The 27836-nt window shown below is 44.8% G+C and overlaps 1 protein-coding gene across 6 annotated transcripts in view; it reads right to left on the bottom strand.

The window, feature by feature from the left end:
• Positions 1 to 27581, bottom strand: part of LOC129811833 (fermitin family homolog 2) — a 123629-nt gene extending 96048 nt beyond the window's left edge. For 2 of the 6 annotated variants that reach the window (XM_055863483.1, XM_055863485.1), the window contains exons 1-2: positions 26953 to 27581; positions 26043 to 26200 (exon numbers count right to left, since the gene is read on the bottom strand). In XM_055863483.1, coding sequence (XP_055719458.1) covers positions 26043 to 26199 — 157 coding nt within the window. In that variant the 5' untranslated portion in view covers position 26200; positions 26953 to 27581. The remainder of the gene's footprint in view (positions 1 to 26042; positions 26201 to 26952) is intronic. The other 4 variants (XM_055863486.1, XM_055863487.1, XM_055863488.1 and 1 more) reach the window with 3 other exon arrangements.
• Between the last annotated feature and the right edge of the window lie 255 nt (positions 27582 to 27836).

Below are 27836 nucleotides of genomic sequence, written 5' to 3'. Positions count from 1 at the left end.
GCGCGAGAGACACGGCGAGAGAGAGAGAGAGAGACAGCGCGAGAGACACGGCGAGAGAGAGAGACAGCGCGAGAGACACGGCGAGAGAGAGAGACAGCGCGAGAGACACGGCGAGAGAGAGAGACAGCGCGAGAGACACGCCGCGAGAGAGAAAGAGAGACAGCGCGAGAGACACGGCGAGAGAGAGAGAGAGACAGCGCGAGAGACACGGCGAGAGAGAGAGAGACAGCGCGAGAGACACGGCGAGAGAGAGAGACAGCGCGAGAGACACGCCGCGAGAGAGAGAGACAGCGCGAGAGACACGGCGAGAGAGAGAGAGAGACAGCGCGAGAGACACGGCGAGAGAGAGAGAGAGAGACAGCGCGAGAGACACGGCGAGAGAGAGAGAGAGAGACAGCGCGAGAGACACGGCGAGAGAGAGAGAGACAGCGCGAGAGACACGGCGAGAGAGAGAGAGAGACAGCGCGAGAGACACGGCGAGAGAGAGAGAGAGACAGCGCGAGAGACACGGCGAGAGAGAGAGAGAGACAGCGCGAGAGACACGGCGAGAGAGAGAGAGAGACAGCGCGAGAGACACGGCGAGAGAGAGAGAGAGACAGCGCGAGAGACACAGCGAGAGAGAGAGAGACAGCGCGAGAGACACAGCGAGAGAGAGAGAGAGACAGCGCGAGAGACACAGCGAGAGAGAGAGAGAGACAGCGCGAGAGACACAGCGAGAGAGAGAGAGAGACAGCGCGAGAGACACAGCGAGAGAGAGAGAGAGACAGCGAGAGAGAGACAGCGCGAGAGACACAGCGAGAGAGACAGCGCGAGAGACACAGCGAGAGAGAGAGAGAGAGACAGCGCGAGAGACACAGCGAGAGAGAGAGAGAGAGACAGCGCGAGAGACACAGCGAGAGAGAGAGAGAGAGACAGCGCGAGAGACACAGCGAGAGAGAGAGAGAGAGACAGCGCGAGAGACACAGCGAGAGAGAGAGAGAGAGAGACAGCGCGAGAGACACAGCGAGAGAGAGAGAGAGACAGCGCGAGAGACACAGCGAGAGAGAGAGAGAGAGACAGCGCGAGAGACACAGCGAGAGAGAGAGAGACAGCGCAAGAGACACAGCGAGAGAGAGAGAGAGACAGCGCGAGAGACACCGCGAGAGAGAGAGAGAGAGACAGCGCGAGAGACACAGCGAGAGAGAGAGAGAGAGACAGCGCGAGAGACACAGCGAGAGAGAGAGAGAGAGACAGCGCGAGAGACACAGCGAGAGAGAGAGAGAGACACAGCGAGAGAGAGAGAGAGACACAGCGAGAGAGAGAGAGAGACAGCGCGAGAGACACAGCAAGAGAGAGAGAGAGAGAGACAGCGCGAGAGACACAGCGCGAGAGAGAGAGATCCGGAGTTCCAAATTAAGCAGCAACAGCTGAAAAGATGAGCTCCTACAAATATTGAATTTTACATGGTTTTAGAGTAGAGTACATCGAAAAAAAGCAAAAGAAAACTGCAAGACTGAATAGGAGACCAAACAAGCAGCAAACAAAGAAAAGCTTTTGAAAAACAATTTTTCATAAAATTATACCGTTTTCTTAGCTAGCTAAGTTGTTTACCTATTGCTAGGCAGTTGCTAAGGACTCTCCTATAAGAAGCTAGCTAGCTAACAAGGAGTGTCTTGTTAGAAGAGAAGGGACAAAGTGGGACAAAATAAGGACAGAAGAAAAGGGAAAGGGGAAGCAGTCCTCTAAAGACACAAAAGACAATTAAACAAGAAACAACACTTCTATTGCAACATCAGCCAACATCACCAGCGTTGCTATGGAAATTGTTTACCCACCAGACATCAAAACAGAGAAAGCTAAGAAAAGTTTCAAAGGTGGGACAGAACCATGAATGCCTGTTTGCAGATCTTACCAGTTGCAAAACAAGAGCAAATTTTATTTTTAATACCAAACGAGGGCACATATGGAAAAGGGTTATTTGTAACCATTTCCCTTTCTCAAAAAAGAGAGGCATCAGCCAAGGATATCAGATCAGCATTTTTGAAGAAGCTGACCATAGCAACACATATCAAACAGTAAACGTATATAATAATGGAACTGTATTAATACAAGGCAATGATTCAAGGCTCCAGGCTTTTGAGAATAGGTTTACAACCCTAAAAGCAGAAGCTGAAATCATATCAGAAACTGAGGAAAAAGTCAAGGAGGGAGATGACAGTGAAAAACAGGCTCCAACGGTCTCTGTGACCCAGCAAGAAGCCCTCAGTGTCCCTCTACCTACCTCACCTGCAGCAGACAGAGCCAAGGACATGCCTACAACACCAAGAACACCTGCTATGCAACGTTTCCACAACACCCTCTCTCTAGTCGAAGCAGAGGTCATAGAACTCAGAGAGAACAAGCTTCAAGAGGAGGACACTGTCCAGAAACTTAAAGAAGAGATGAAACAGTTCAAGGAGGAGAGCAGAGCATCTATTGCTAAACTAGAAAGCAGAATGGACAAACTGAGTCAGACAAATGATGACCTCAGAGACCATCTGAGCACAACAAAGAGAGATATACATTGACCTCCTCAACCAGCAGCGAGTCATTATGTCCTCTGCATCTAGAGAACATGTCCACCAGCTTGGCATAACACAAGCAGAACCCGAGACCAGCCTGGCCTCCACCACACAGCACCAGCCACCCAGTCTGCTCCAGCCCAGGTCAGAATACCAGTCTCCCAGTCTGCTCCAGCCCAGGTCAGAATACCAGCCTCCCAGTCTGCTCCAGCCCAGGTCAGAATACGAGCCTCCCAGTCTGCTCCAGCCCAGGTCAGAATACCAGTCTCCCAGTCTGCTCCAGCCAGACAGTCAACCACAACTGCAATCCTTATTGATTCAAATGGGAAGTTGTTAGTCCAGGAAAGATTATTCCCTAGACACCAGGTGTATAAGTTCTGGTGTCCTACAACTGACAGTGCAATGCAGCTACTCAGTCAGACCAGGATTGACACCCTCGACAGCATCATCATCCACACTGGCACAAACGACCTTCATGCCAAAGGTGAAGATGTATCTGGGGCAGTGAGAAGAGTGGCAGAACGGGCACAGGCTGTGTTCCCAACAACCAATATAGTTGTGTCCGCCCTCCTACCAAGAAAAGACTTCCCAGGAAAGTTGATCGACAAAATAAATCAACAGATCACTGTGGACTGTGCCTCACTACTCAACGTCAGAACGGCTCACCACCCCACTCTGACATGTCAACACTTATACCATAATGTACATCTTGATCAGGACAGTATCAGAACCTTTGCCAAGGACCTAAAAGATGCAACACTTGGCAGGGACCCACACACCCATCAACAGAGGTCCCCCGCCCCACCTTCTGAAACAACAGTACCTCCACCATCCCCAGGAGAAAAGAGCCAGACACGGCTTATTACAGCACAGCTCTACTAGACCAGGCCCAACACAACACGGCTCTGCTGGACCAGGCCCATCACAACACGGCTGTGCTGGACCAGGCCCATCACAACACAGCTCTACTAGACCTGGCCCATCACAACACAGATCTACTGGACCTGGCCCATCACAACACAGCTCTGACCACTACTCCAGGGTCGGACAGAACACAATCCTTCAGAAAAGTACACCACATGATGCAGTCCACACCATGTATCATTCAGATCATCAGCCTACATATGCTGAGGTAACCTCTGGCAAAAGACACCGAGAACAGTCAGAGATAGGAGAGGTGCGCCTACTATTGCAACTAATATGCAGACTACTGAACTAGACGGGCACGCACACACACAGGGTTGCAGATTGCATTGTACTTATTTTTTGTGTTGTCTTATTCCATTCCTATTAATTTGTTTACCACTATTCTTAATTTTATTGGCACCGGTATAATAATAATAATAATTGTATATAGTGATGTGTGTATGTATGTGTGTGTGTGTGTGTATATGTATGTGTGTATATGTATGTGTGTATATGTATGTATATATATATATATATTCTTTATTTTTATTTTTTTCCAATGTACTTTACTCAAACCAGTGAATATCACTTATTATAAATGAGATCATTAACTATCAGCTCTTGGAATATCCAGGGCCTTTACTCTTCACATTTTGGTTATAAAACAACAAATCCAGAATTTATTAAAAACATCCAGGGACAGGACATCATAATCCTACTGGAAACATGGTGTCGTGGAGACATAGATACTCAGTGTCCCTCAGGCTATAGAGAAAGTTTACTACCACCAATCAAACATTAAAATGTTAAACGGGGCCGAGACTCAGGTGGAATCATAATTTGGCATAAGCAGGACTTGGCACTGAATGAAATGAAAAGGTACCAGTCACATTTGGCTAAAACTTAACAAAGGTACAATCTATTGTGATAATGACGTGTACATATGTGCAGCTTATGCTCCTCCTTCAGATTCACCATATTATGATGATCAGTTTTTTGACAATCTCCATACAGAAATCATTAGATTTCAGGCAGAGGGTAAAGTGCTTCTTTGTGGAGATTTCAATGCAAGAACAGGTTCTGAGCCTGACAACACTGATGCGGGAGGTAACCACCACATATTTGGTCACCCCTCCTTGTACAGTAGCCCTATTATAAATAATAGAAACAGTCCTGACCAAATACTGAACAAAAATGGGAAGGAGTTAGGGCATCTCTGTCGAGCCTTAGGCCTGTACATGCTTAATGGTAGAATCAGAGGGGACTCTTTAGGTCAGTTTACTTACTGCTCTTGGGACAAGTGTAGTCGATTATGCCATCACCGACATTGACCCCTCCATTAGTGCATTCACTGTCAGACCACAGACACTATTGTCAGATCAACGTGTTTTTGAAGAAATTAACCGGCAATATTCATTCAAAAAAAATGCCCAATAAACTCTACAACATAAACCAATCGTACAGATGGGCTCCAAACAGTGCAGAGAGATTCATTGAAACATTGAACTCAAATGAAATGATGAACTCAATACAGTTTTTCAATAACTCACAATACCAAAACAATAAAGATGGTGTCAATTCGGCTAATCTAAACATCAACTGCATATTCCAAAAAGCAGCATCGAAAGCAAATGAGAAAACCTAAGAAATGCAACAACTAAATGTTTCTGACAATGAATGTAAAACAATTAGAAAACACCTAAGACAAATGTCAAACAAAAAACATAAGCAGCAAAACAACCCAGAGCTACGATATGAATACTTTGAAACAGTATAAACATACACTGAAACGCAAGAAACTGAATTATACCAACAAGACACTTGATGAAATTGAAAACACAATTGACCAAAATCAGTTCTGGGACATGTGGAACAATTTAAGCACAACAAAGCCACAAGATTTAACCATACAAGATGTAGGAATTTGGAAAACTTATTTTGATAATCTATACAAAAACATCCCACAAAAAGACTTAAAACAGAACCAATTAGAAATTAAAGAAAAATTTAACATCCTTGAATCAGTCATTAAAAACAACCAAAATCCATTAGATTACCCAATAACCCAACAAGAACTAAATGAAAAGCTCAAATCTATTAAATCAAAGGCGGCTTGTGGTCTAGACAACATCAGAAATGAAATGCTGAAAAACAGCACACCTGAGTTGCAAAACGCTGTGCTTAAATTGTTCAACATTGTTTTAACTTCTGGCTGCTTCCCTGATGTCTGGAACCAGGGGCTCATCTCCCCTATCCACAAAAGTGGAGACAAATCAGACCCCAATAATTACAGGGGAATTTGTGTAAACAGTAACTTGGGAAAGGTTTTCTGTAGCATTTTGAATTCAAGAATTCAAACCTTTCTTCAAGAAAAAAATGTAATAACTAAATGTCAAATTGGCTTTCTCCCTAACCATCGCACTACTGACCATATATACACCTTACACACACTAATTAATAAACACGTCTACCAAAAAAAAGAGGGCAAAATCTTTGCTTGCTTTATTGACTTTAAAAAAGCATTTGATTCTATTTGGCACGAAGGGCTATTCTACAAAATTCTCCAAAGTAAGCTTGGTGGTAAGGTGTATGACTTAATAAAATGTATGTACACAGAAAACAAGTGTGCAATAAAAATCAAAAACCAAAGAACAGAATTATTTTCACAATGTCGAGATGTGAGACAAGGCTGTAGTTTGAGTCCAAATCTTTTCAACATTTATATCAATGAATTAGCAGACATGTTGGACAATTCTCCAGCCCCAGGACTCACACTATTTGACACAGAGGTGAAATACCTGCTATATGCTGATGACTTGGTACTTCTATCACCAACCAAAGAAGGTCTTCAACAGAACATTAATATTCTAGAGCAATATTGCCATAATTGGGCCCTGGCAGTAAATTTCCCAAAAACTAAAATCATGATTTTCCAAAAACAAAACAGATGTCAGAAACACAAATATAAATTCACCCTGAACAACACCATCATTGAACACACAAAAAATTACATCTACCTTGGTCTGACCATATCTGCATCGGGAAACTTTAATAGGGCAGTGAATGCACTCAAAGAAAAAGCACGCAGAGCATTGTATGCAATAAAAATGAAATGATTCAAAATCAACATCCCAATTAGAATTTGGACCAAAATATTTGACAGTGTAATCCTACCAATAGCTCTTTATGGAAGTGAGGTTTGGGGGCCACTCAATAAACTGGACTTTAAAATGTGGGACAAACATCCAATTGAAGCCCTACATGCAGAATTCTGTCGGAAAATCGGAAAAAAGTCCAGAGAAATACACCAACTAATGCATGTAGGGCAGAATTGGGCCGCTTTCCAGTAATAATGAAAATACAGAAAAGATCATTAAAATTTTGGCTACATCTAAATTCAAGTCCAAATTCGAGTCTGCAATTTAAAGCACTTCAAACCCAAGAGCTGAGCCCAGAAACAAGCCCTCTCAGTCAGCTGGTGTTGGACCTCACCAACCAAGCTGACACCAGCACTGCTTCAAAAGAAAGAATTCCAATAAACAAAATCATGAACCAATCAAAGGACTCATATATACAACATTGGAAAAACGAAACAAAATCCCAAAGCCGACTAAATTGCTATCTGACCCTAAACAGAGAATATGAATTGGCTGAATATCTCTACTCTGTCAGATACGAAGCAGAGACAGATCCTTACCAAGTACAGGCTGAGTGTCCACCGATTGGCAAAAGAAACCAGCAGACATAAAAAGACATGGCTACCCAAAGAGGAGCGTGTATGTGGTCACTGCACGACAGGGGATGTAGAAACAGAGATGCACTTTCTCCTTTACTGTGATAAATATTCCTCACCAGGAGATTCATTATTTACAGAAATGTCTACATTTATTCCAAATTTTAACTTATTAAACCCAGAGGAAAAACTAAAAATACTCATGGGCGAAGGAGCAATGGCTCCTCTTGCAGCCAAATATGTATTTGCCTGCCATAGCCTGAGGGACACTGAATAATAACATCTGCATAGTAAGCAGTAACTTACTTATTATGACTGTTATTGTTATTACTATTATTATTGTTGTTTATCATTCCAAATAGTAGTGGTATGGGTGGTAATGGTAATGATAGCAGTTTAATGATGGTGGTGGTAGGGGTGGTAATGATGATAGTAGTTGTAGTACCGATGTAATGGTAAAGATGACCGTTATTTAGTTATAAGTTAGTTATAGTTAAAAAAATAAATAAAAAATATTACAATGTATATTGTATACATTGTTGCTTTGGCAATATTGACAATGTTTTTCATGCCAATAAAGCAGCTTGAATTTGAATTTGAAATTTGAATTTGAGAGAGAGACACAGCGAGAGAGAGACACAGCGAGAGAGAGACAGATCCAGAACATCCATTAAAAATAAATCAGAATAAACCAAATTACAACAGGGTTTAGGCGGCAGGTAGCCTAGTGGTTAGAGTGTTGGACTGGTAACAGAAAATTTGCAAGATCGAATCCCCGAGCTGACAAGATAAACATCTGTCATTCTGCCCCTGAACACGGCTGTTCAGGGGCCGAACCCACTGTTCCTAGGGCGTCATTGAAAATAAGAATTTGTTCTTAACTGACTTGCCTAGTTAAATAAAAGTCAAAAACAAAACTACATTGCTTATTGGGAAACAGAAGCAAAGCAAAATGCAGTGCTATCTGGCCCTAAAATCGACTACACCGTGGCTAACTATTTGACCATAGTTATTGATCAAAACCTTAGAAAAACCTTGACAAAGCACAGGCTCAGTGAGCACAGTCTTGCCATTGAGAAGGGTAGACACAGGAAAACCTGGCTCCCTGTAGAGGAAAGGCTGTGCAACCACTACAGAGCTGCATTACCTGACAATTTCAAACAATTAGAGTGTAATTTCCCCAAATTTGAAACCCTTATTCAAGGTTTCAAAGACCTCTGATGAGAGTAGGCTACCCGTCCTGTTGGGGGAGGACGCAAAGAGCTGTGGGTTGGCAGTGCACTACATTGCTGCCTGACATAAGATGAGGGACAGTGTCTGACAGACCAATCAACCTACATTGTCCTCTACTGTATGCTTATTGTTATATGTATGGTTATTTTGACCCTTGGTTATTGTTGTTACTGTTCCTCGGTTAATTTCTATTCTTATTATTTTCATATTTTAAATATCCAAAGTAAGCTTTGGCAATATGGACATTGCTACGTCATGCCAATAAAGCGAATTGAATTGAGAGAGCGAGACACAGCGAGAGAGAGACACACAGCGAGAGAAAGAAAGACAGAGAGAGGTGTCCAACTTCCAAATCCCTGGAGGTCCATAAGGGGAGGGGTCTGGCCTTACCTACTGACCATGACCCCTAGGATAGTCAGGCCTGTATCAGAGAGATGTGGGAGATGGAGAGCTCTGCTGCTGTGGGGGTTATTAGATAACAAACGAGAGGCTCACTCACTTCTCCGAGAATGATAGTTTGTGTCCATTGGTGTCATAATCCAAATACAGCAAAACAATGGGGGTGCATCACCCTGAAAACAGCTTTATACAATTACCCTGCTGGGTTCAGAGTCAGGCCCCACAGTTTTCTAGCCCAGGATAAACGTAGTAGAGCGAGAGAGAAGGCATCCCTACATCCCTCAAGGCATCGGCGATGGGAGATCTGCCATACTCACGGACAATCCATCATGCTAATGTGATGTCCCCCCAATCTCTGACCAGTGAAATTTTCTGAGAAACCATAACCTTGCGTCGCTCACACCCGGCTTTGCAAAAGTATCAAAATCTCCATAGCCTTGGCCGCCATCTCGAAAGTAGGCCTAGCTCATTCCAATAGGCCCTAGGTTTCCTGGTGTTAAAAGGCTAAGGAGTTGCTAGCATAACAAAAGGGTTCCCTGACAGAAGGGAACAGCTGAGTGGGATGGCTCGTTTGGCTACCCAGGTAAACCAGTGACTGCTCCTTACCACACCTCACCCAAATAAGAGGGACAGGGAATAGGCAGATGGTAAGTACATAGCTAGTCCATGAATTTGAAAGTTGTTCCTCCAGCCCAATCTCGCAGCGTTTTACCAAAACAGAGGTGGGGTGGCTGCTGTGTTATTGTTTCAACTGTGGATTGCCGCTTTAATGCTTAGCCAGTTGTTTCTGATCAGCAATTGAGATTAAATAGAGACGGGGAGGAGACAGGGTTTTGGAATGGAACGTAGGCAAGGCACCAAAACAATAACAATATCAGTTTACTCCATTGACCCACAGGTGCTTGGTGTTTCTCCGACAATGTGGCCTGCAGACAGCTTCCTCCTTGCGCGTAAGGACAGAAGACAGCCAAGCCACCAGGCAGCACTGGGAGAGGACAGAGGTCGGGGACAACAAAAACAACAGTATCAGATTCCAAAAGGAGGAGCCATGAAAAGCCTTTCCACTGCATTTTTGAGATGCCAAATATAAATTAAAAGTAGTCTATTATCCCCGGGGGGACAATTCATTTTTTAGCACGTAGAAAAAAAACACATTGAACACATGACAATAATTACACAAAAAACAATAAATACAGGAATGTGTACACAGCTAACTGTACTACTACAGCTTATTGAGAAAGTAGCTGGACTTTTAAACAGCAAGCAGAACGGTCCAATTAGCTAGCTTAAGGGAGGGAGAGAAGGAAACAGTTCTAGATCTCTGCCATCTTTGGAAACATTTTACATTTAGGCTCGATATGGGGAATTCAACACAATTTGTAGTGTAGCTTTTGACAAGGTGGTGGTAGTGCAAAAGCTTTGTGATTGTGGGAGTAGACCACCACCTCTTGGGGGTGGTGGTGGCCGCAAAGTGTGTGTGGGGGGGGGGGGGGCATATGGAGACTAAATCCCAGCAGGATCTTGCTACTGTAACCGGAAAGCTCTGGGCAGGCCAGGGTTGCTACTTACCCTAACTACTTCCTGTATGATAGATTAGAGCACAGTGGGGCTATTGCCTGGCTCAGTCAGGCCATCTCTCTCGCTCTGTGGTTGTGAAGGGTTCTGATCAATGGACAAGGCTGCTTCACAGTCACGACTCAATCGATGTGCTACCTTGATTTGTGAGTCACGGCAACACGATAGGGAAGATGACGCATGAACAGCTAACAATGCGGGAGATTTGAGACATTTCCTGTTCTTTAGGAAGAAAGGGAGACCATCTGATCATCTTTCTCTTTGTAGGCAGCAAAGACCCTTATTCCAAACCAAAGACAATTCTGGCAAGGCTTTGCATCCGTCCAGAAAGCCCCTAAACACAAGGAGAGCAGAGTGGAGGGGAGGTTAAGAAACAAAATTACACAGGAAGTCACATCCTGTGATAAATCGCATCCGTTTCCTCACAAACCCCCCATCCGTGCCATTGTCAAACACAGACCATCTTTCTCTGGGGCTTCAAACATTGCATACCCACAAAATGCAGTTGAAGTCGGAAGTTTATATACACCTTAGCCGAAAACATTTAAACTCAGTTTTTCACAATTCCTGACATTTAATCCTTGGAAAATGTCCCCGTCTTAGGATCACCACTTTGTTTTAAGAATGTGAAATGTCAGAATAATAGTAGAGAATAATTTATTTCAGCTTTTATCACATTCCCGGTGGGTCAGAAGTTTACATACACTCAATTAGTATTTGGTAGCATTGCCTTTAAATTGTTTAACTTGGGTCAAACGTTTCAGGTAGCCTTCCACAAGCTTCCCACAATAAGTTGGGTGAATTTTGGCCCATTCCTCCTGACAGAGCTGGTGTAACTGAGTCAGGTTTGTAGGCCTCCTTGCTCGCACACGCTTTTTTCAGGTCTTCCCACACATTTTCTATAGGATTGAGGTCAGGGTTTTGTAATGGCCACTCCAATACCTTTGTTGTCCTTAACCTGTTAAAGCTGGGGGCGCTGTTGTCACTATTTATGGTAATCGTGTAATTTTTGAAACGGCTTCCTACAAAATTCTTGATCGTACAATATGCATATTATTATTATTATTATTATTGGATAGAAAACAGTCTATAGTTTCTATAGGAGTTGAAATTTTGTCTCTAAGTGGAACAGAACCCATTCTACAGCAATTTCCCTGACATGGAGTCAGATTTCAGAAATTTTGGCCACTGTTCTGGAGTCAGTTTTAAAGCCAATGTTATTCCTATGAGTATACGGACACTGCTTACGTCTTCCCCTGGATGCCTTTACGTGATGACGATTTGAATGGGGTCGATTGCGCAATCACAGGCACTATAAATTAAAAAAACCCTGTAGCTAGTCACTCTTTTGCAGCTGCGTCATGCGCGTGGAGGACACCGACCCGCACCTGTTCCAAGCATTAGTGTTGGGAGTAATCTTTCTCCGGTCATGTTAAGACTCGTTATAGGAGTTAAAAACATCATAAGGTAGTTAATTTAAAGCGTTTTATAGCAATTTATATCCGTTTAGTGCGATTTTGGGACATTTATTTCTGAGACGCTGTGAATCTCTGGGCACGCTTCCAGTTCATCCCGAACGCAGTTGGCATTTCCACATGGCAAGAGGACAGCTTTCCACCAAAAGACGATTAGACCCAAGAAAGGATCCTTTGCCCAAGATACTGATGGAAGAACAGCTCAAAGTAGGAAATTTTTATTATGATAAATCGTGTTTCTGTCGAAAAATGTTAGTGGCTTAGGACGCCATGTTTTTTGACGTAGCTTCGCTTGGCGCAAACTGTATTGAAAAGTAAGGATAATTTTAAAAAAATGTAATTCCGCGATTGTATTAAGAATTAAATTGTCTATCAATCGCTGCCCACCCTATATTTTTTAGTCACGTTTATGAGTATTTATGTATACGAGTAGATCACTGTCTAATATGGCGCACGGACATTTTCTCACCAGCTGGGCTACATTTCTCATTGTCTAACCATGATTTTGGTGGCTAAATATGCACATTTTCGAACAAACTGTATATGTATGTTGTAATGTGATGTTACAGGGGTGTCATCTGAAGAATTCTGAGAAGGTTAGTGAAAAAAATAATATATTTTGGCGATGTTTACGTTATCGCTCTCTTTGGCTAGAATCAATGCTGGGGTAATGTTTGCACATGTGCTATGCTAATATAACGATTTATTGTGTTTTCGCTGTAAGACACTTAGAAAATCTGAAATATTGTCTGTATTCACAGGATCTGTGTCTTTCGATTAGTGTATGCTGTGTATTTTTACGAAATGTTTGATGATTAGTAGTTAGGTAAACACGTTGCTCATTGTAATTATTCTAGTCCATTTGTGACGGTGGGTGCAATTGTAAACTATGCCAGCTACCTGAAATATGCACATTTTTCTAACAAAACCTATCCCATACCATAAATATGTTATCAGACTGTCATCTGATGAGTTTTTTTCTTGGTTAGGGGCTATAAATATCTTAGTTTAGCCGAATTGGTGATAGCTACTGGTGTTGGTGGACAAATAAAAGATGGTGAATTATGCTAATGTGTTTTTAGCTAATAGATTTACATCTTTACATATTGTGTCTTCCCTGTAAAACATTTTAAAAATCGGACATGTTGGCTGGATTCACAAGATCTGTGTCTTTCATTAGCTGTATTGGACTTTAATGTGTGAAAGTTAAATATTTAAAAAAAATATTTCTTTTGAATTTCGCGCTCTGCCTTTTCAGTGGAATGTGGGGGGGGTGTGCCGCTAGCGGCACCCTCATCCTAGACAGGTTAAGCCATGTTGCAAGAACTTTGGAAGTATGCTTGGGGTCATTATCCATTTGGAAGACCCATTTGCAACCAAGCTTTAACTTCCTGATTGATGTCTTGAGATGTTGCTTCAATATATCCACATCATTTTCCTCCCTCATGATGCCATCTATTTTGTGAGGTGCACCAGTCCTTCCTGCAGCAAAGCAACCCCACAACATGATGCTGCCACCACCGTGCTTCACGGTTGTGATGGTGTTCTTCGGCTTGCAAGCATCCCCCTTTTCATCCAAACATAACGATGGTCATTATGGCAAAACAGTTCTAGACCAGAGGACATTTCTCCAAAAGGTACAATCTTTGTCCCCATGTGCAGTTGCAAACCATAGTCTGGCTTTTTTATGGCGATTTTGGAGCAGTGGCTTCTTCCTTGCTGAGCAGCCTTTCAGGTTATGTCGATATAGGACTCGTTTTACTGTGGATATAGATACTTTTGTACCCGTTTCCTGCAGCATCTTCACGTCCTTTGCTGTTGTTCTGGGATTGATTTGCATTTGTCACACCAAAGTACGTTTATCTCGAGGAGACAGAACTGAGCGGTATCATGGCTGCGTGGTCCCATGGTGTTTATACTTGCTTACTATTTTTTGTACAGATGAACGTGGTTCCGTCAGGCGTTTGGAAACTGCTCCCAAGGATGAACCAGAATTGTGGAGGTTTACAATCTTTTTCCTGAAGTCTTGGCTGATTTCTTTTGATTTTCCCATGATGTCAAGCAATGAGGGACTGAGTTTGAAGGTAGGCCTTGAAATACATCCACAGGTACACCTCCAATTAAATCAAATTATGTCAATTAGCCTAACAGAAGCTTCTAAAGCCATGACATAATTTCTGGAATTTTCCAAACTGTTTAATGGCACAGTCAACTTAGTGTATGGAAATTTCTGACACACTGGAATTGTGATAGTGAATTAAACGTGAAATAATCTGTCTCTAAACAATTGTTGGAAAAATGACTTGTGTCATGCAAAGTAAATGTCCTAACCGACTTGACAAAACTATAGTTTGTTAACAAGACATTTGTGAAGTAGTTGAAAAATGAGTTAATGACTCCAACCTAAGTGTATGTAATCTTCTGACTTCAACTGTATACATGCGCCAGTTCATAGCCTTGTGTAAATGTATTTGACATTTTGCAGGATGAAATCTCTTGAGATGCACCATTTCATTTTCAAGAGTACACCTTTTCCAGCAATGATGAGTTCATATTCCCCAAGTACCCATACCCCAAATTACCATGCACATCTCATTTAATTGGGCCTATTATATAGGCTAATATCATTTCAAGTTTTTGCTCTATGCAGCCGAAAGGGAGCACGGTTGAAGGTTTATAACACAGAATTTAACAGGTGAACAGACAGTAGGTCTTTTGCATTTGATGTGTGTAGGCTACCACTGTAAAATGGCCTACTGTAGTTGAAAAAAAAAATCTGAGTAGACAATGTTTCAGAATTCAGGGACAGTGCAGCATATTTAGGTTCGGGAAAAAGTAAATGCAAAACATTGAATTCAAACAATCCGTTTACAGTCCCACAACAATTTGCTATTGTTTTTGTCTTTCAGAAACAGCCAGATACAGCAAATGTCACAAGAAAACATTCTGTCAACACCTCCAAAGGCATTTGATCAAGTTCACAATTGCCATTTCCTTTAGACAGCTTAACGTCTTGGTCTAATTCCATTGCTTCCAAAGTATACAGCAAATAAGGGCGTCGTCACCATAAAAGGTGAATAATGGGCGTTATTCATGCAGAGTTATAATGCTCGTTCAGTTTTTCTGATTTATAAACGGGAAACGTGTATGTATGGCGTGCGCCAAGTTTATGAATCTCAATAACGCAGACATTTAGTTTAAAAATGTACCCAACGTTTATAAATGAAGCACCGAATGGACAGGCTTGTCAGGGGGGAAACTGTCCAAAACACAACAACGTAATTGACCACTCAAACCTCCCATTCTGATTGGAGTACTGGGAAAACCTCGTCACCACTTTTTAAAGGAAATGTCAGTTGGTTAAGGCCAATACGTCTCAATCGCTAACTAACGCCACCATACTACAAACATACCCAGGCAGACCTTTGCTTCCACATTCAAATCCAAATAAATACATCCGACTTTTAAATATTAGTGTCTACTCATTAAAAAGACATCAAAATTAAAAAAGGGCAAAGAGAGCAACTACTTTGACATGGCTTATAAATATACACCCCCCCCCCCAAGCAAATTTTTTTTCAGAGCGCAGGCTTCTCATACGCAATATATTTTCCAAGAAGGGAGTAGTTGATGGCAGGCAAAGAGAAAGAAAGTGAACTAAAGACAGAAAGAAAAAAGAGGGAAAGAGCTGAAGCAGGCAGCAGGAGGTATTGGAATGACGGCACAGCAGTGTCCACATGCCAAACCCTGGAAGTCATTTCCTGCTCCCCAGAAGACTTTTATGGAATTCTAGAACAGTGGCTCACACCCCCACCTCCCCTCTACCCCCCCTTATCCCCAAGCCCACCTCCCCTTCCTCTGAGCCAGCCCTCCGCCACTCTATCCCTTACAACACAGCTCTAGGATCAGCCTACCCCTCTCGAATCCTAGCCATAAGCATTAGGAAGGGAAAACAAAAAATGTCTAGGTGCAGTTGAATCCTACTCCCCTCTGCATAGCTGCCAGGATGATGCTAAGCAGGAGAAACACAATACAGTAGGTGAATAGTAAAGCCAGAGCCAGTGGGAATGTTCTATACCCACCCAGGTTTAAGGGGAAACATTACAGCTTTACTCAAATGCTGTTTAACTTCTTATGGCTGCAGGGGCAGTGTTGAGTAGCTTGGATGAAAGGTGCACAGAGGTGCCCATATTAAACGGCCTGCTCCTTAGTCCAAGTTGCTAATATATGCATATTATTATTCATATTGGATAGAAAACACTCTGAAGTTTCTAAAACTGTTTGAATTATGTCTGAGTATAACAGAACTCATATGGCAGGCAAAAACCTGAGAAGTTCCACTTCCTGTTTGAATTGTTTCTGAGGTGTCAGATTTTCAACCATGCTCTCAATTGAAATGACAGTGAGATATAGATGAGTTTTCACTTCCTACGGCTTCCACTAGATGTCAATAGTGGAGAACATTGTCTGATGACTCTAATGTGAAGGGGGGCCGAAGGAGACAGGAATGAGTAATCACTTCCACGGGCTGATCACGCATTCACCATGCGCCTTCACATGAGTAGGACGTCCATCCCATCGCTCTTCTGAAGTCAATCTAATTTTCCGGTTGGAACGTTATTCAAGATGTTAACAACATTCTAAAGATTGATTCAGTACATCGTTTGACATGTTTCTACTGACTGTTACGGAACTTTTGGACATTTCGTCACGTTATAGTGGAGGCGCTTTCTGACTTTGGAATTGTTTACCGAAGGTGCGAACCCAAGTAGCTAATTGGACATAAATAACGGACATTATCGAACAAATCAAGCATTTATTGTGGACCTGGGATTCCTAGGACTGCATTCTGATGAAGTTCATCAAAGGAAACATTTATCATGTATTTTCTGGTTTCTGTTGACCCCAACATGGTGGCTAATTTGGCTATTGTTCTGAGCTCCGTCTCAGATTATTGCATTTTTTGCTTTTTCCGTAAAGTGTTTTTGAAATCTGACACAGCGGTTGCATTAAGGAGAGGTATATCTATAATTCCATGTGTATAACTTGTATTATCATCTACATTTATGATGAGTATTTCTGTTGAAACGATGTGGCTATGCAAAATCACGTTTTGGAACTAGTGAATGTAACGCGCCAATGTAAACTCCGATTTTTTGTTATAAATATGAACTTTATCAAACAAAACATGCATGTATTGTGTAACATGAAGTCCTATGAGTGTCATCTGATGAAGATAATCTAAGGTTAGTGACTCATTTTATCTCTATTTCTGCTTTTTCTGACTGCTATCTATTGCTGGAAAAATGGCTGTGCTTATTGTGGTTTGATGGTGACCTAACAATCGTTTGTAGTGCTTTCGCTGAAAAGCATATTTGAAATTGGACACTTGTGGGATTAACAAGAATACCTTTAAAATGATATAAGACACATCTATGCTTGAGGAATTTTAATTATGAGATTTGTGTTTGAATTTTGTGCCCTGCACTTTCTCTGGCTGCTGTCATATTGATCCCGGTAGCGGGATGCCGCCATAAGAAGTTAAATAATAAAAGTTGACTGACTCTCCTCCATGCTTTCCCCCTTCCTCAGAAATCACTCAGAGTACTGTGTGTTAATAAAAGGAACTTCCTCTCATCCCTAAAATCAGATGTTTGGCTTTTCTAACAAACCCTATTCCTGGAACTCTGATACACAACCCAAATAGATTGTGCAGAAGAAATCTACAGTGTGTTTGCATACACTTGGAAATGCCCACACTTGTCTATGTAAGGTCCCACAGTTGACAGTGCATGTCATAGCAAAAACCAAGCCATTAGGTCGAAGGAATTGTCCGTACAGCTCCGAGACAAGATTGTGTCGAGGCACAGATCTGGGGAAGGGTACCAAAAAATGTCTGCAGGATTGAAGGTCCCCAAGAACACAGTGGCCATCATTCTTAAATGGAAGAAGTCTGGAACAACCAAGACTATTCCTAGAGCTGCCCGCCCAGCCAAACTGAGCAATCGGGGTTGAAGGGCCTTGGTCAGGGAGGTGACCAAGAACTGATGGTCATGCTGACAGAGCTCCTCTGTGGAGATGGGAGAACCTTCCTGAAGGACAACCATCTCTGCAGCACTCCACCAATCAGGCCTTTATGGTAGAGGGGACAGATGAAAGCCACTCATCAGTAAAAGGCACGACAGCCCGCCTGGAATTTGCCAAAACGCATCTAAAGACTCTCAGACCATGAGAAACAAGATTCTCTGGTATGATGAAACCAAGATTGAACTCTTTGGCCTGAATGCCAAATGTCACAGCTGGAGGAAACCTGGCACCATCCCTATGGTGAAGCATGGTGGTGGCAAAAATCATGCTGTTGGGATGTTTTTCAACGGCATGGACTGAGCGACTAGTCAGGATCGAGGGAAAGATGAACGGAGCAAAGAGAGATCCTTAAAGAAGTCCTGAGCGCTTTGGAGCAGGTTCTCAGACTGGGACAAAGGTTCACCTTCTAATAGGACAACGACTAAGCACACACGCAACACAAAACGCAGGACTCAGAATGTCCTTGAGTGGTCCAGCCAGAGTCCGGACTTGAACCCAATCGAACATCTCTGGAGAGACCTGAAAATAGCTGTGCAGCGACGCTCCCCATCCAACCTGACAGAGCTTGAGGATCTGCAGAGAAGAATGGGAGAAACTCCCCAAATACCGGTGTGCCTAGCTTGTATGGTCATACCCAAGAAGACGAGGCTGTAATCACTGCCATAGGTGCTTCAACAAAGTACTGAGGAAAGGGTCTGAATACTTACAGTACCCGTCAAAAGTTTGGACACACCTACTCATTCAAGGTTAATTTTTATTATTTTCTACATTGTAGAATAATATTGACGACATCAAAACTATCACACATGGAATCATGTAATAACCAAAAAGTGTTAAACAAGTCAAAATATATTTTATATTTAAGATTCTTCAAAGTAGCCACCCTTTGCCTTGATGATAGCGTCGCACACTCTTGGCATTCTCTCAACCAGCTTCACCTGTAATGCTTTTCCAACAGTCTTGAAGGAGGTCCCACATGCTGAGCACTTGTTTTCTGCTTTTCCTTCACTCGGTGGTCTAACTCATCGCAAACCATCTCAATTGTGTTGAGGTTGGGTGATTGTGGAGGCCAGGTCATTGGATGTGGCACTCCATCACTCTCCTTCTTGGTCAAATAGCCCTTACACAGCCTGGAGGTGTGTTAGGTCATTGTCCTGTTATGAAACAAATGATAGTGGGACTAAGTTTAAACCAGATGGGATGCAGAATGCTGTGGTACCCATGCTGGTTAAGAGTGCCTTGAATTCTAAATAAAATCACAGACAGTGTAACCAACAAAGCACCCCCACACCACCTCCTCACTTCACAGTGGGAACCACACATGCAGAGATCATCTGTTCACCTACTCTGCGGTTCACAAAGACACGGCGATTGGAACCAAAAATCTCAAATTTGGTCTCATTGGATGAAAGGACAGATTTCCACTGGTCTGATGTTTTTTGCACGTGTTTCTTGGCCCAAGCAAGTCTCATCTTATTATTGGTGCCCTTTAGTGGTGGCTCCTGTTCAGGAATTCAACCATGAAGGCCTGATTCACGCAGTCTCCTCTGAACAGTTGATGTTGAGATGTGTCTGTTACTTGAACTCTGTGAAGCATTTATTGGGCTGCAATTTCTGAGGCTGGTAACTAATGAACTTATCCTCCTCAGCAGACATCTCTGGGTCTTCCTTTCCTGTGGCGGTCCTCATGAGAGCCAGTTTCATCAGAGTGCTTGATGGTTTTTGCGACTGCACTTGAAGAAACTTTCAAAGTTCTTGAAATTTTCCGCATTGACTGACCTTCATGTCTTAAAGTCTTATTTGAGTTGTTCTTGTCATAATATGGAATTGGTCTTTTACCGGGTGGGTCTATCTTCTGTATTCCACTCCTACCTTGTCACAACACAACTGATTGGCTCAAACGCATTAAGGAAGGAAATTCCAGAAATGAACTTCATAGACATGAATGTCTGTGGGCGTGGGGTAGCGTTTGGACTGAGCAAGGAGTCTGTGACCATGGCTGGCAAGCGAGCTGCGTCACATATGCCAAAAATAACATTGCGTGACTGCGGTTGGGTTCTAGACGAGTTCTTGCGGGAGCTGGTGGGAGTCGGACAGAAAGCCAGCGGGAGTCGGACAGAAAGCCAGCGGGGGCTGGTGGGAGTCGGACAGAAAGCCAGCGGGGGCTGGTGGGAGTCGGACAGAAAGCCAGCGGGGGCTGGTGGGAGTCGGACAGAAAGCCAGCGGGAGCTGGTGGGAGTCGGACAGAAAGCCAGCGGGAGTCGGACAGAAAGCCAGCGGGAGCTGGTGGGAGTCGGACAGAAAGCCAGCGGGAGCTGGTGGGAGTCGGACAGAAAGCCAGCGGGGGCTGGTGGGAGTCGGACAGAAAGCCAGCGGGGGCTGGTGGGAGTCGGACAGAAAGCCAGCGGGGGCTGGTGGGAGTCGGACAGAAAGCCAGCGGGGGCTGGTGGGAGTCGGACAGAAAGCCAGCGGGGGCTGGTGGGAGTCGGACAGAAAGCCAGCGGGGGCTGGTGGGAGTCGGACAGAAAGCCAGCGGGGGCTGGTGGGAGTCGGACAGAAAGCCAGCGGGGGCTGGTGGGAGTCGGACAGAAAGCCAGCGGGGGCTGGTGGGAGTCGGACAGAAAGCCAGCGGGGGCTGGTGGGAGTCGGACAGAAAGCCAGCGGGGGCTGGTGGGAGTCGGACAGAAAGCCAGCGGGGGCTGGTGGGAGTCGGACAGAAAGCCAGCGGGGGCTGGTGGGAGTCGGACAGAAAGCCAGCGGGGGCTGGTGGGAGTCGGACAGAAAGCCAGCGCGGGCTGGTGGGAGTCGGACAGAAAGCCAGCGGGGGCTGGTGGGAGTCGGACAGAAAGCCAGCGGGGGCTGGTGGGAGTCGGACAGAAAGCCAGCGGGGGCTGGTGGGAGTCGGACAGAAAGCCAGCGGGGGCTGGTGGGAGTCGGACAGAAAGCCAGCGGGGGCTGGTGGGAGTCGGACAGAAAGCCAGCGGGGGCTGGTGGGAGTCGGACAGAAAGCCAGCGGGGGCTGGTGGGAGTCGGACAGAAAGCCAGCGGGGGCTGGTGGGAGTCGGACAGAAAGCCAGCGGGGGCTGGTGGGAGTCGGACAGAAAGCCAGCGGGGGCTGGTGGGAGTCGGAGAGAAAGCCAGCGGGAGCTGGTGGGAGTCGGACAGAAAGCCAGCGGGGGCTGGTGGGAGTCGGACAGAAAGCCAGCGGGGGCTGGTGGGAGTCGGACAGAAAGCCAGCGGGGGCTGGTGGGAGTCGGACAGAAAGCCAGCGGGGGCTGGTGGGAGTCGGACAGAAAGCCAGCGGGGGCTGGTGGGAGTCGGACAGAAAGCCAGCGGGGGCTGGTGGGAGTCGGACAGAAAGCCAGCGGGGGCTGGTGGGAGTCGGACAGAAAGCCAGCGGGGGCTGGTGGGAGTCGGACAGAAAGCCAGCGGGGGCTGGTGGGAGTCGGACAGAAAGCCAGCGGGGGCTGGTGGGAGTCGGACAGAAAGCCAGCGGGGGCTGGTGGGAGTCGGACAGAAAGCCAGCGGGGGCTGGTGGGAGTCGGACAGAAAGCCAGCGGGGGCTGGTGGGAGTCGGACAGAAAGCCAGCGGGGGCTGGTGGGAGTCGGACAGAAAGCCAGCGGGGGCTGGTGGGAGTCGGACAGAAAGCCAGCGGGGGCTGGTGGGAGTCGGACAGAAAGCCAGCGGGGGCTGGTGGGAGTCGGACAGAAAGCCAGCGGGGGCTGGTGGGAGTCGGACAGAAAGCCAGCGGGGGCTGGTGGGAGTCGGACAGAAAGCCAGCGGGGGCTGGTGGGAGTCGGACAGAAAGCCAGCGGGGGCTGGTGGGAGTCGGACAGAAAGCCAGCGGGGGCTGGTGGGAGTCGGACAGAAAGCCAGCGGGGGCTGGTGGGAGTCGGACAGAAAGCCAGCGGGAGCTGGTGGGAGTCGGAGAGAAAGCCAGCGGGAGCTGGTGGGAGTCGGAGAGAAAGCCAGCGGGAGCTGGTGGGAGTCGGAGAGAAAGCCAGCGGGAGCTGGTGGGAGTCGGAGAGAAAGCCAGCGGGAGCTGGTGGGAGTCGGAGAGAAAGCCAGCGGGAGCTGGTGGGAGTCGGACAGAAAGCCAGCGGGAGCTGGTGGGAGTCGGACAGAAAGCCAGCGGGAGCTGGTGGGAGTCGGACAGAAAGTCAGCGGGAGCGGTATGAAAAGCTGCGGGATAAAGAAATCCATCCCGCACAGACCTCTATATGGAGGCGATGTCTGGCGTTGAAATGTGCTCACGACGTGGCAAACGATGGTTTACGGTGAGAAACTGAGTAAGTAGATGAAGAGAAGGGCAACTGATGCAGCAGCAAAAGCGCATGGTTGAGTGTAAAATCAAGTTATGCCAAATTGAACAATTAGTGTAACTCATTAACCGGGAGTTGATAGTGAACCAAAATATCAGAAGTTCTACAGATAAGCTAGACTTTCTACAATGGTTGATATAATACAGTATGACAATTGTTCTATCTTCATCAAATAAAGCTGACTGCTAATGTTGTTATGTCGGATGTTTGTTTCCCCTTCTTTGATTCCAACAGAAAGCTTTCAAAGGAAGCACTCTATTACCCTGTTATTTGTCAATGTCCAAAGCCAGCAGACACAAACAAGTGAAGTAGTGAGTGAGGGTGCGATCAGAGGGGGGTGATCAATTATGCAGCCTTAAATACAGCTCTCCTCTCTGCAGACTAAAGGAGAATGAAGGCTGTAATCAATAGCAAAGTGCCTTCCTTGCATTTCAGTTTAATCCATCATCCTGGAGCTCCTGCCCCCCATCTGAGACTCAGAGATAGGAGGAAGGCCACTGCTTATAGAAGGAGATGGAGGGCTGAGGGATAAAGACACAGAACACACCCATGGACAGCACTCACATATGAACATGTACAGCACACACACACGGACAAGCATGATGCAGACATGCCACGACCCACTATACATCAAAACAAACACAATAAATAAGACAACTGTGCTGGTAAAAAATAATAAGTGCTGTGCTTTGAACGTGAGCTTTGAACAATGGCTGTGAACAATAGCTGTGAAACCATCATGAGAAGTCCTGGGATCTTAATTTAGTATGTGTGTGACACTGTTACGTTCCCCAGTTTCTGTGTTCTGTTTTGTATTTGAGTGTGTGTTTCAGGAGATGGCTTCCTGAAGTACTCCCCAACCAGCTGATTGGTCAACCCCAGGCTAATTGGTGATTGGAGCTGACCCCGCCCCCTCGTCAAGAAGCAGCTGACTCTAATCACCATTGCCACCTGAAGATAAAAGCCAGTGTTCTGCCCAGGAGAGAGAGAGAGAGAGAGGAGAGAGATGAGATAAGGAGTAGAGATTTGGAGATAGAGAAAAATTAGATTGTGATATAGTGTGGGTTGTGTATCAGAAAGTGTGGTATGTACTGCTGTTGTTGGTAGCAGTTTTTCTATGTCCTGTGTTTGTGAAATCGTTAATAATTACTCTGTTTCGTTTGTTCCCAGGGGGGAAGGAGAAGGCACTTTGGGAGTGCTTAGGCAAGAGGCCCGCGGGCATACATATACCCATAGTATATTTACTGTCTAGGCACACTAGGTAAGACCTGGGCGGACCACCCCCTGTATTTTGGTTAGGGCACCAGGCGGTGTTAAGTTAGGTAAGTTAAGTGGGTAGGCAGGTTAGATAGGAGAGGGGGAACTTTGATATTTACTTTCTTTGCTTTGGTTCCGTCCAGACCCTTTTCCCCATATTACCGTGTAAGAAAATAAATTCTAGTAAACGGTAAATTCTGCTTTTGTGTCATCCTTACTCGCACCTACAGTCCCTACCTCTTGCACTTCAGAGAGTTGAGTTGTAGCAGGGAGTTGCGTTCCCTCTTCTCAGAGGCGTGCGTAACAGACACAATGCAGCGTAAGGCATGCCAAGGATTGTCCCAGAAACAGAAACACAAGGACATCCTTTGTGTCTGTGACAGAGGACATGCATGCCAGAAGTGTGTGGAACCTAAGTGTCCCCCAGCATGTATGTGTTTGCTCACTACCTTCAAAAAGTGCCCTACCAAACAGCCTGCATACTACAAGACAAACATATGACTCGCATCGCATCCAACCAATCAGCGAATCCATATGTGTACATGTGACTAGAGCACTTGAGAACAGTTCAGAGGGGTCTGTTCTGAACTATTCAACAATGTCACGAGTAGAAAGGTGGGTGGACTGGGAGGCATGAAAGCAGGTCACTTACAATTGGGGAAAAGCACACAAAAGAGGTGGCGCCTACACCCATGTCACATGAGAGGGGAGGGGGATGCCCATAAGTTTCATCATGTGAGGCTCCCAAGCTCCCACTCAAGTTCAAAGCCAACCTGTTGATTTCCACCCAAAACTCTGATCATACTTGATCATCACATTGATGCAACTGACTAACGGTTTCTCTGTTGGTCATAGGTACAGTATTTGAGCAACAGGCCAATGTACTGTACCTGAAAAAGGTAGTGAGTAATGGTGACTGGAGTGACTAGTCGTGTGTGAAGTCTACAGAGGGGCTGGGTTAATGATTAAAATAGAAAACAACCTAAGCCCATTTTAATGTGAAAACAACCAACTAACCAGTAAACTGTGGGGAGTGTTTAAGGACAGCCTTGGCCGCTACTTAAACTGCTCAACCCTCACGTGAGTGTAATCAAAACTAACAATACACAAACAAGGGTTTAAGAAGTCAATATGACTGGAGTGACTAGTTAGCTCAGCGGCAGTGCTTTTACTGTAATCAAGAGATACTTTAGCTGGTGATGTTGCCAATGGGGAGTCTTGTGGGAGTCTCTTCACATGCAAACACACACACTAGGCCTACTCCACTCACATAGTGTTGTTTTGGTTCAGTGTGACCAGAACAACCACCAGTCATGGTCAGCCGAACCAAGCTATTCTAATCCATGGCCATCAAACCACTGGAATCTACTGGAGATAACTCACAAGACCAACAGGTAGCCAGAGGTAGTCAGGACCATGCATAATATGATTCCTGCAGACTGAGAAAAGTACCATGAACACACAACCTATTGACTAATAATAAGAGCAGTGAATGAGTTCAATATTTCAACAAGCTGGACAACCCCCTTCAAAACACACACACCCTTGTCCTGTAACAAAGAATCCAGGCCTTCAGAAGAGTGAGGATTGCATGCACAGCTTCATACAACCACACACATTCATGTCTTCCCACATGGTGCAGCAGCAATGAAGCTTATGAGCCTGGTTTAAATGCAGCACAGACGACCACAGGGAACAAAGGCCCCAATTATCCTGAGCTTTAACAGGAGGTCTAAAACGGGGAAACGGGCAGGCCAGGGAATAAACGTTGTGCAATGGAGGAAAGTTGGGTATTCGGGCGCATTCGACATGCTGTCAAGACCCGAACTGCACTGCCACCATGCCCGTTTTCCACCATGAAACAAGTCAGTGTTCCACAGCCTCATAGAGAGCTTTTATGCCCACTCTCCATTCAGTCTCTCTCACTCAGGAACTTGTGACATGGCAGCATAATTCCATTGGCAGTGGTTGACTTGATGCTGCTTCTCATGTGCTAGAATATTTGAGAAGTTATAGTGTGTCCATATAAAACATTACTGGCTAAATAGATTCTGAATTCCCACTTAAGCCAATACAGTAGCCTGTATCTTTTATACATGTTGCTCACTGGTTACAAGTTGCTATTATCTGTTAATGTGTTTACACGAACTGGCATTCCAGTGGTCAGTTGAGTAACAATGTTGCAAAGAAAGGAATTTACTCTTCCACAAATATGACATGGTAACTGCAATAGAGAACCCATCTGCAGATGGGAGGTAAAGGGGATAGGGGCTAAAGAACATTGCCTCATGACCAACTATGGCCTTCTCCCCCTTGGTCAACCAGAGAAGGAAAACAAATGTAGACGAAAATGTCCTGAATAGAAGCAGAAATCAACGTGGGGAAATAAAAACATTGACATAAATCAAAAGGTCCAAAACATGAATGATATGGGACATAAAAACAGAACATGTAGGCACATTTCTTTCAGCAGATCTTTACTAAAAACGTGTGACGCCATTAAACATATCTCACCGAGTTTCTCCGCGAGTTTGAGCATGACCCCACCAACGTGGATCTCACCAGTGACCCTCAAAGACACATCCCTGTGGAGGTCTGTCACGTGCATCTTCAGTTCCCACGTCCCGTCGGCATAGCAGCCATCGGGCATCCGTATACCGTCCAGCGCCATCCTGCCACAAATCACAACAATTAGGAAAAATTGCCCAATAATAAACATTGTTCCATTCAACTAGTAGGAAAAATTCAAACCTGTTTCCCTATGGCACGCACCATTTGCCATAGACTAAATGAATGTAGCCTGTCATATGCAGGCTGAAAGTGACGAGGACGCACAGGACCCTCACCACCATTGCCGATCAGTGTTAGTGTTTTGATTTGGGGAAATGTTGCGCTTCCATTAATTTCAACAGTGTCTGTTTCCTTGAATCTAAGTCAAATGTATAAGTTATCTTACAGGCCATTTGAAGAATGCTTGTGATATCACTATACTGGTTTGGATTGAACAGAACACGCAGTCAATTATTCAATAACCAAATGAGAACAAAGGGTAGACTACAGGCCTAGTTATGGCAAGATGAACAATAAGACTTCCCATTTGTGTGTTCACCTGCTTTTTCTAACGGTAGAGAGCCATTCAAAATATGAAGTTGATTACGTAAGCAGCCCCATGCAAGAACTCCTGAGCACACTAAATCTGGTCAACCAGTAAAACATTCCAATAAATGAGCTAAATTAAGTTTCATGAAGTAAAAGGAAGTTAAACACCTGAATCCTAATTTGTTTACCAGATATAACCAGTCTTTAAATGCTCGGTAGGCGTACACAACTCAATTCCTAGCAGCAGAGTGCGCAAAATACTGACTAGGCTACATTTATTGCGAGCTGGGAGGACGAACATTTAAATCAGTTTGTGTCCACTCACCTTCTCAAATTCACCAAGCCAAATCCAAAAAGCCACTAAAACTTCCGAGGTTTAGATAGTCAACACGTTTTTTTCTTCTAAATCATGTATCTAGGTCTGTTCAAAGAGAAAATCCCAAAGAACTCGTCCAAGTGAAGTATCCCAAAGGGTCTCCTCAGGCTTCAGCTAATGGAGTCCAGCCGTGTTTTTTTCGCCCTCCCTCTTTCCACCAGATAACGTCACTCATTGCTCCAGCTCCAATCCGTCTTCTCCTTTCAAATAGTGCAGCAGGGCCTCTCTCCCAGCACGATCAGTGCTATCTGGGATCCTTGGAACGTCCCTATGCCACTGAAGTATAAATATAAAATGGTAAGGGTTTGAGTTAAGGTTAGGGACGTTCCAAAGAATCCGGATAGTACTACCCGACCGGTCATTCCCCCTGCTCCTACTATACTTTCTTTATCGGTCATTGGAAGGGGAATGTTGCAATGTGACGCGGGAAATTACGCACAATGTAATTTATCATTTTTATTACGATCGGTCCTTTTCTCGCTGGTATTTTCTTGCCACTAGGCTTGGTTTCAATTATGTCCCCAAATACGCACTCTTATTTAGGAATACATTGGAAAAATTAAAACTGATATTGTCTGTCGTTATATTCCATGCTTTCATTCATAACTGACCCATTTCAGGAAAAGTCAACAGTTTGGTAGGGAATAACAAGGGCATATCCGCTGCTTCATGCCTTTTATGGAAATAGTACGGAGCTTGCGGTGATACATCCGGTGACCGCTATGGGGCCTACAGAATTGCACACAATTACTCATTTAGAAAACACGTTCTAAAGTCCCATCCAACTATCAAATCCAGAGACGGAGCCCACTGGTCTAAAATACAATGTTGCA

The sequence above is a fragment of the Salvelinus fontinalis genome, chromosome 15 (assembly GCF_029448725.1).
Source record: "Salvelinus fontinalis isolate EN_2023a chromosome 15, ASM2944872v1, whole genome shotgun sequence".
Lineage (NCBI taxonomy): Eukaryota > Metazoa > Chordata > Actinopteri > Salmoniformes > Salmonidae > Salvelinus > Salvelinus fontinalis.
The sequence above is the reverse complement of the archived record's forward strand: the minus strand, read 5'-3'. Positions and strand labels throughout refer to the sequence as shown.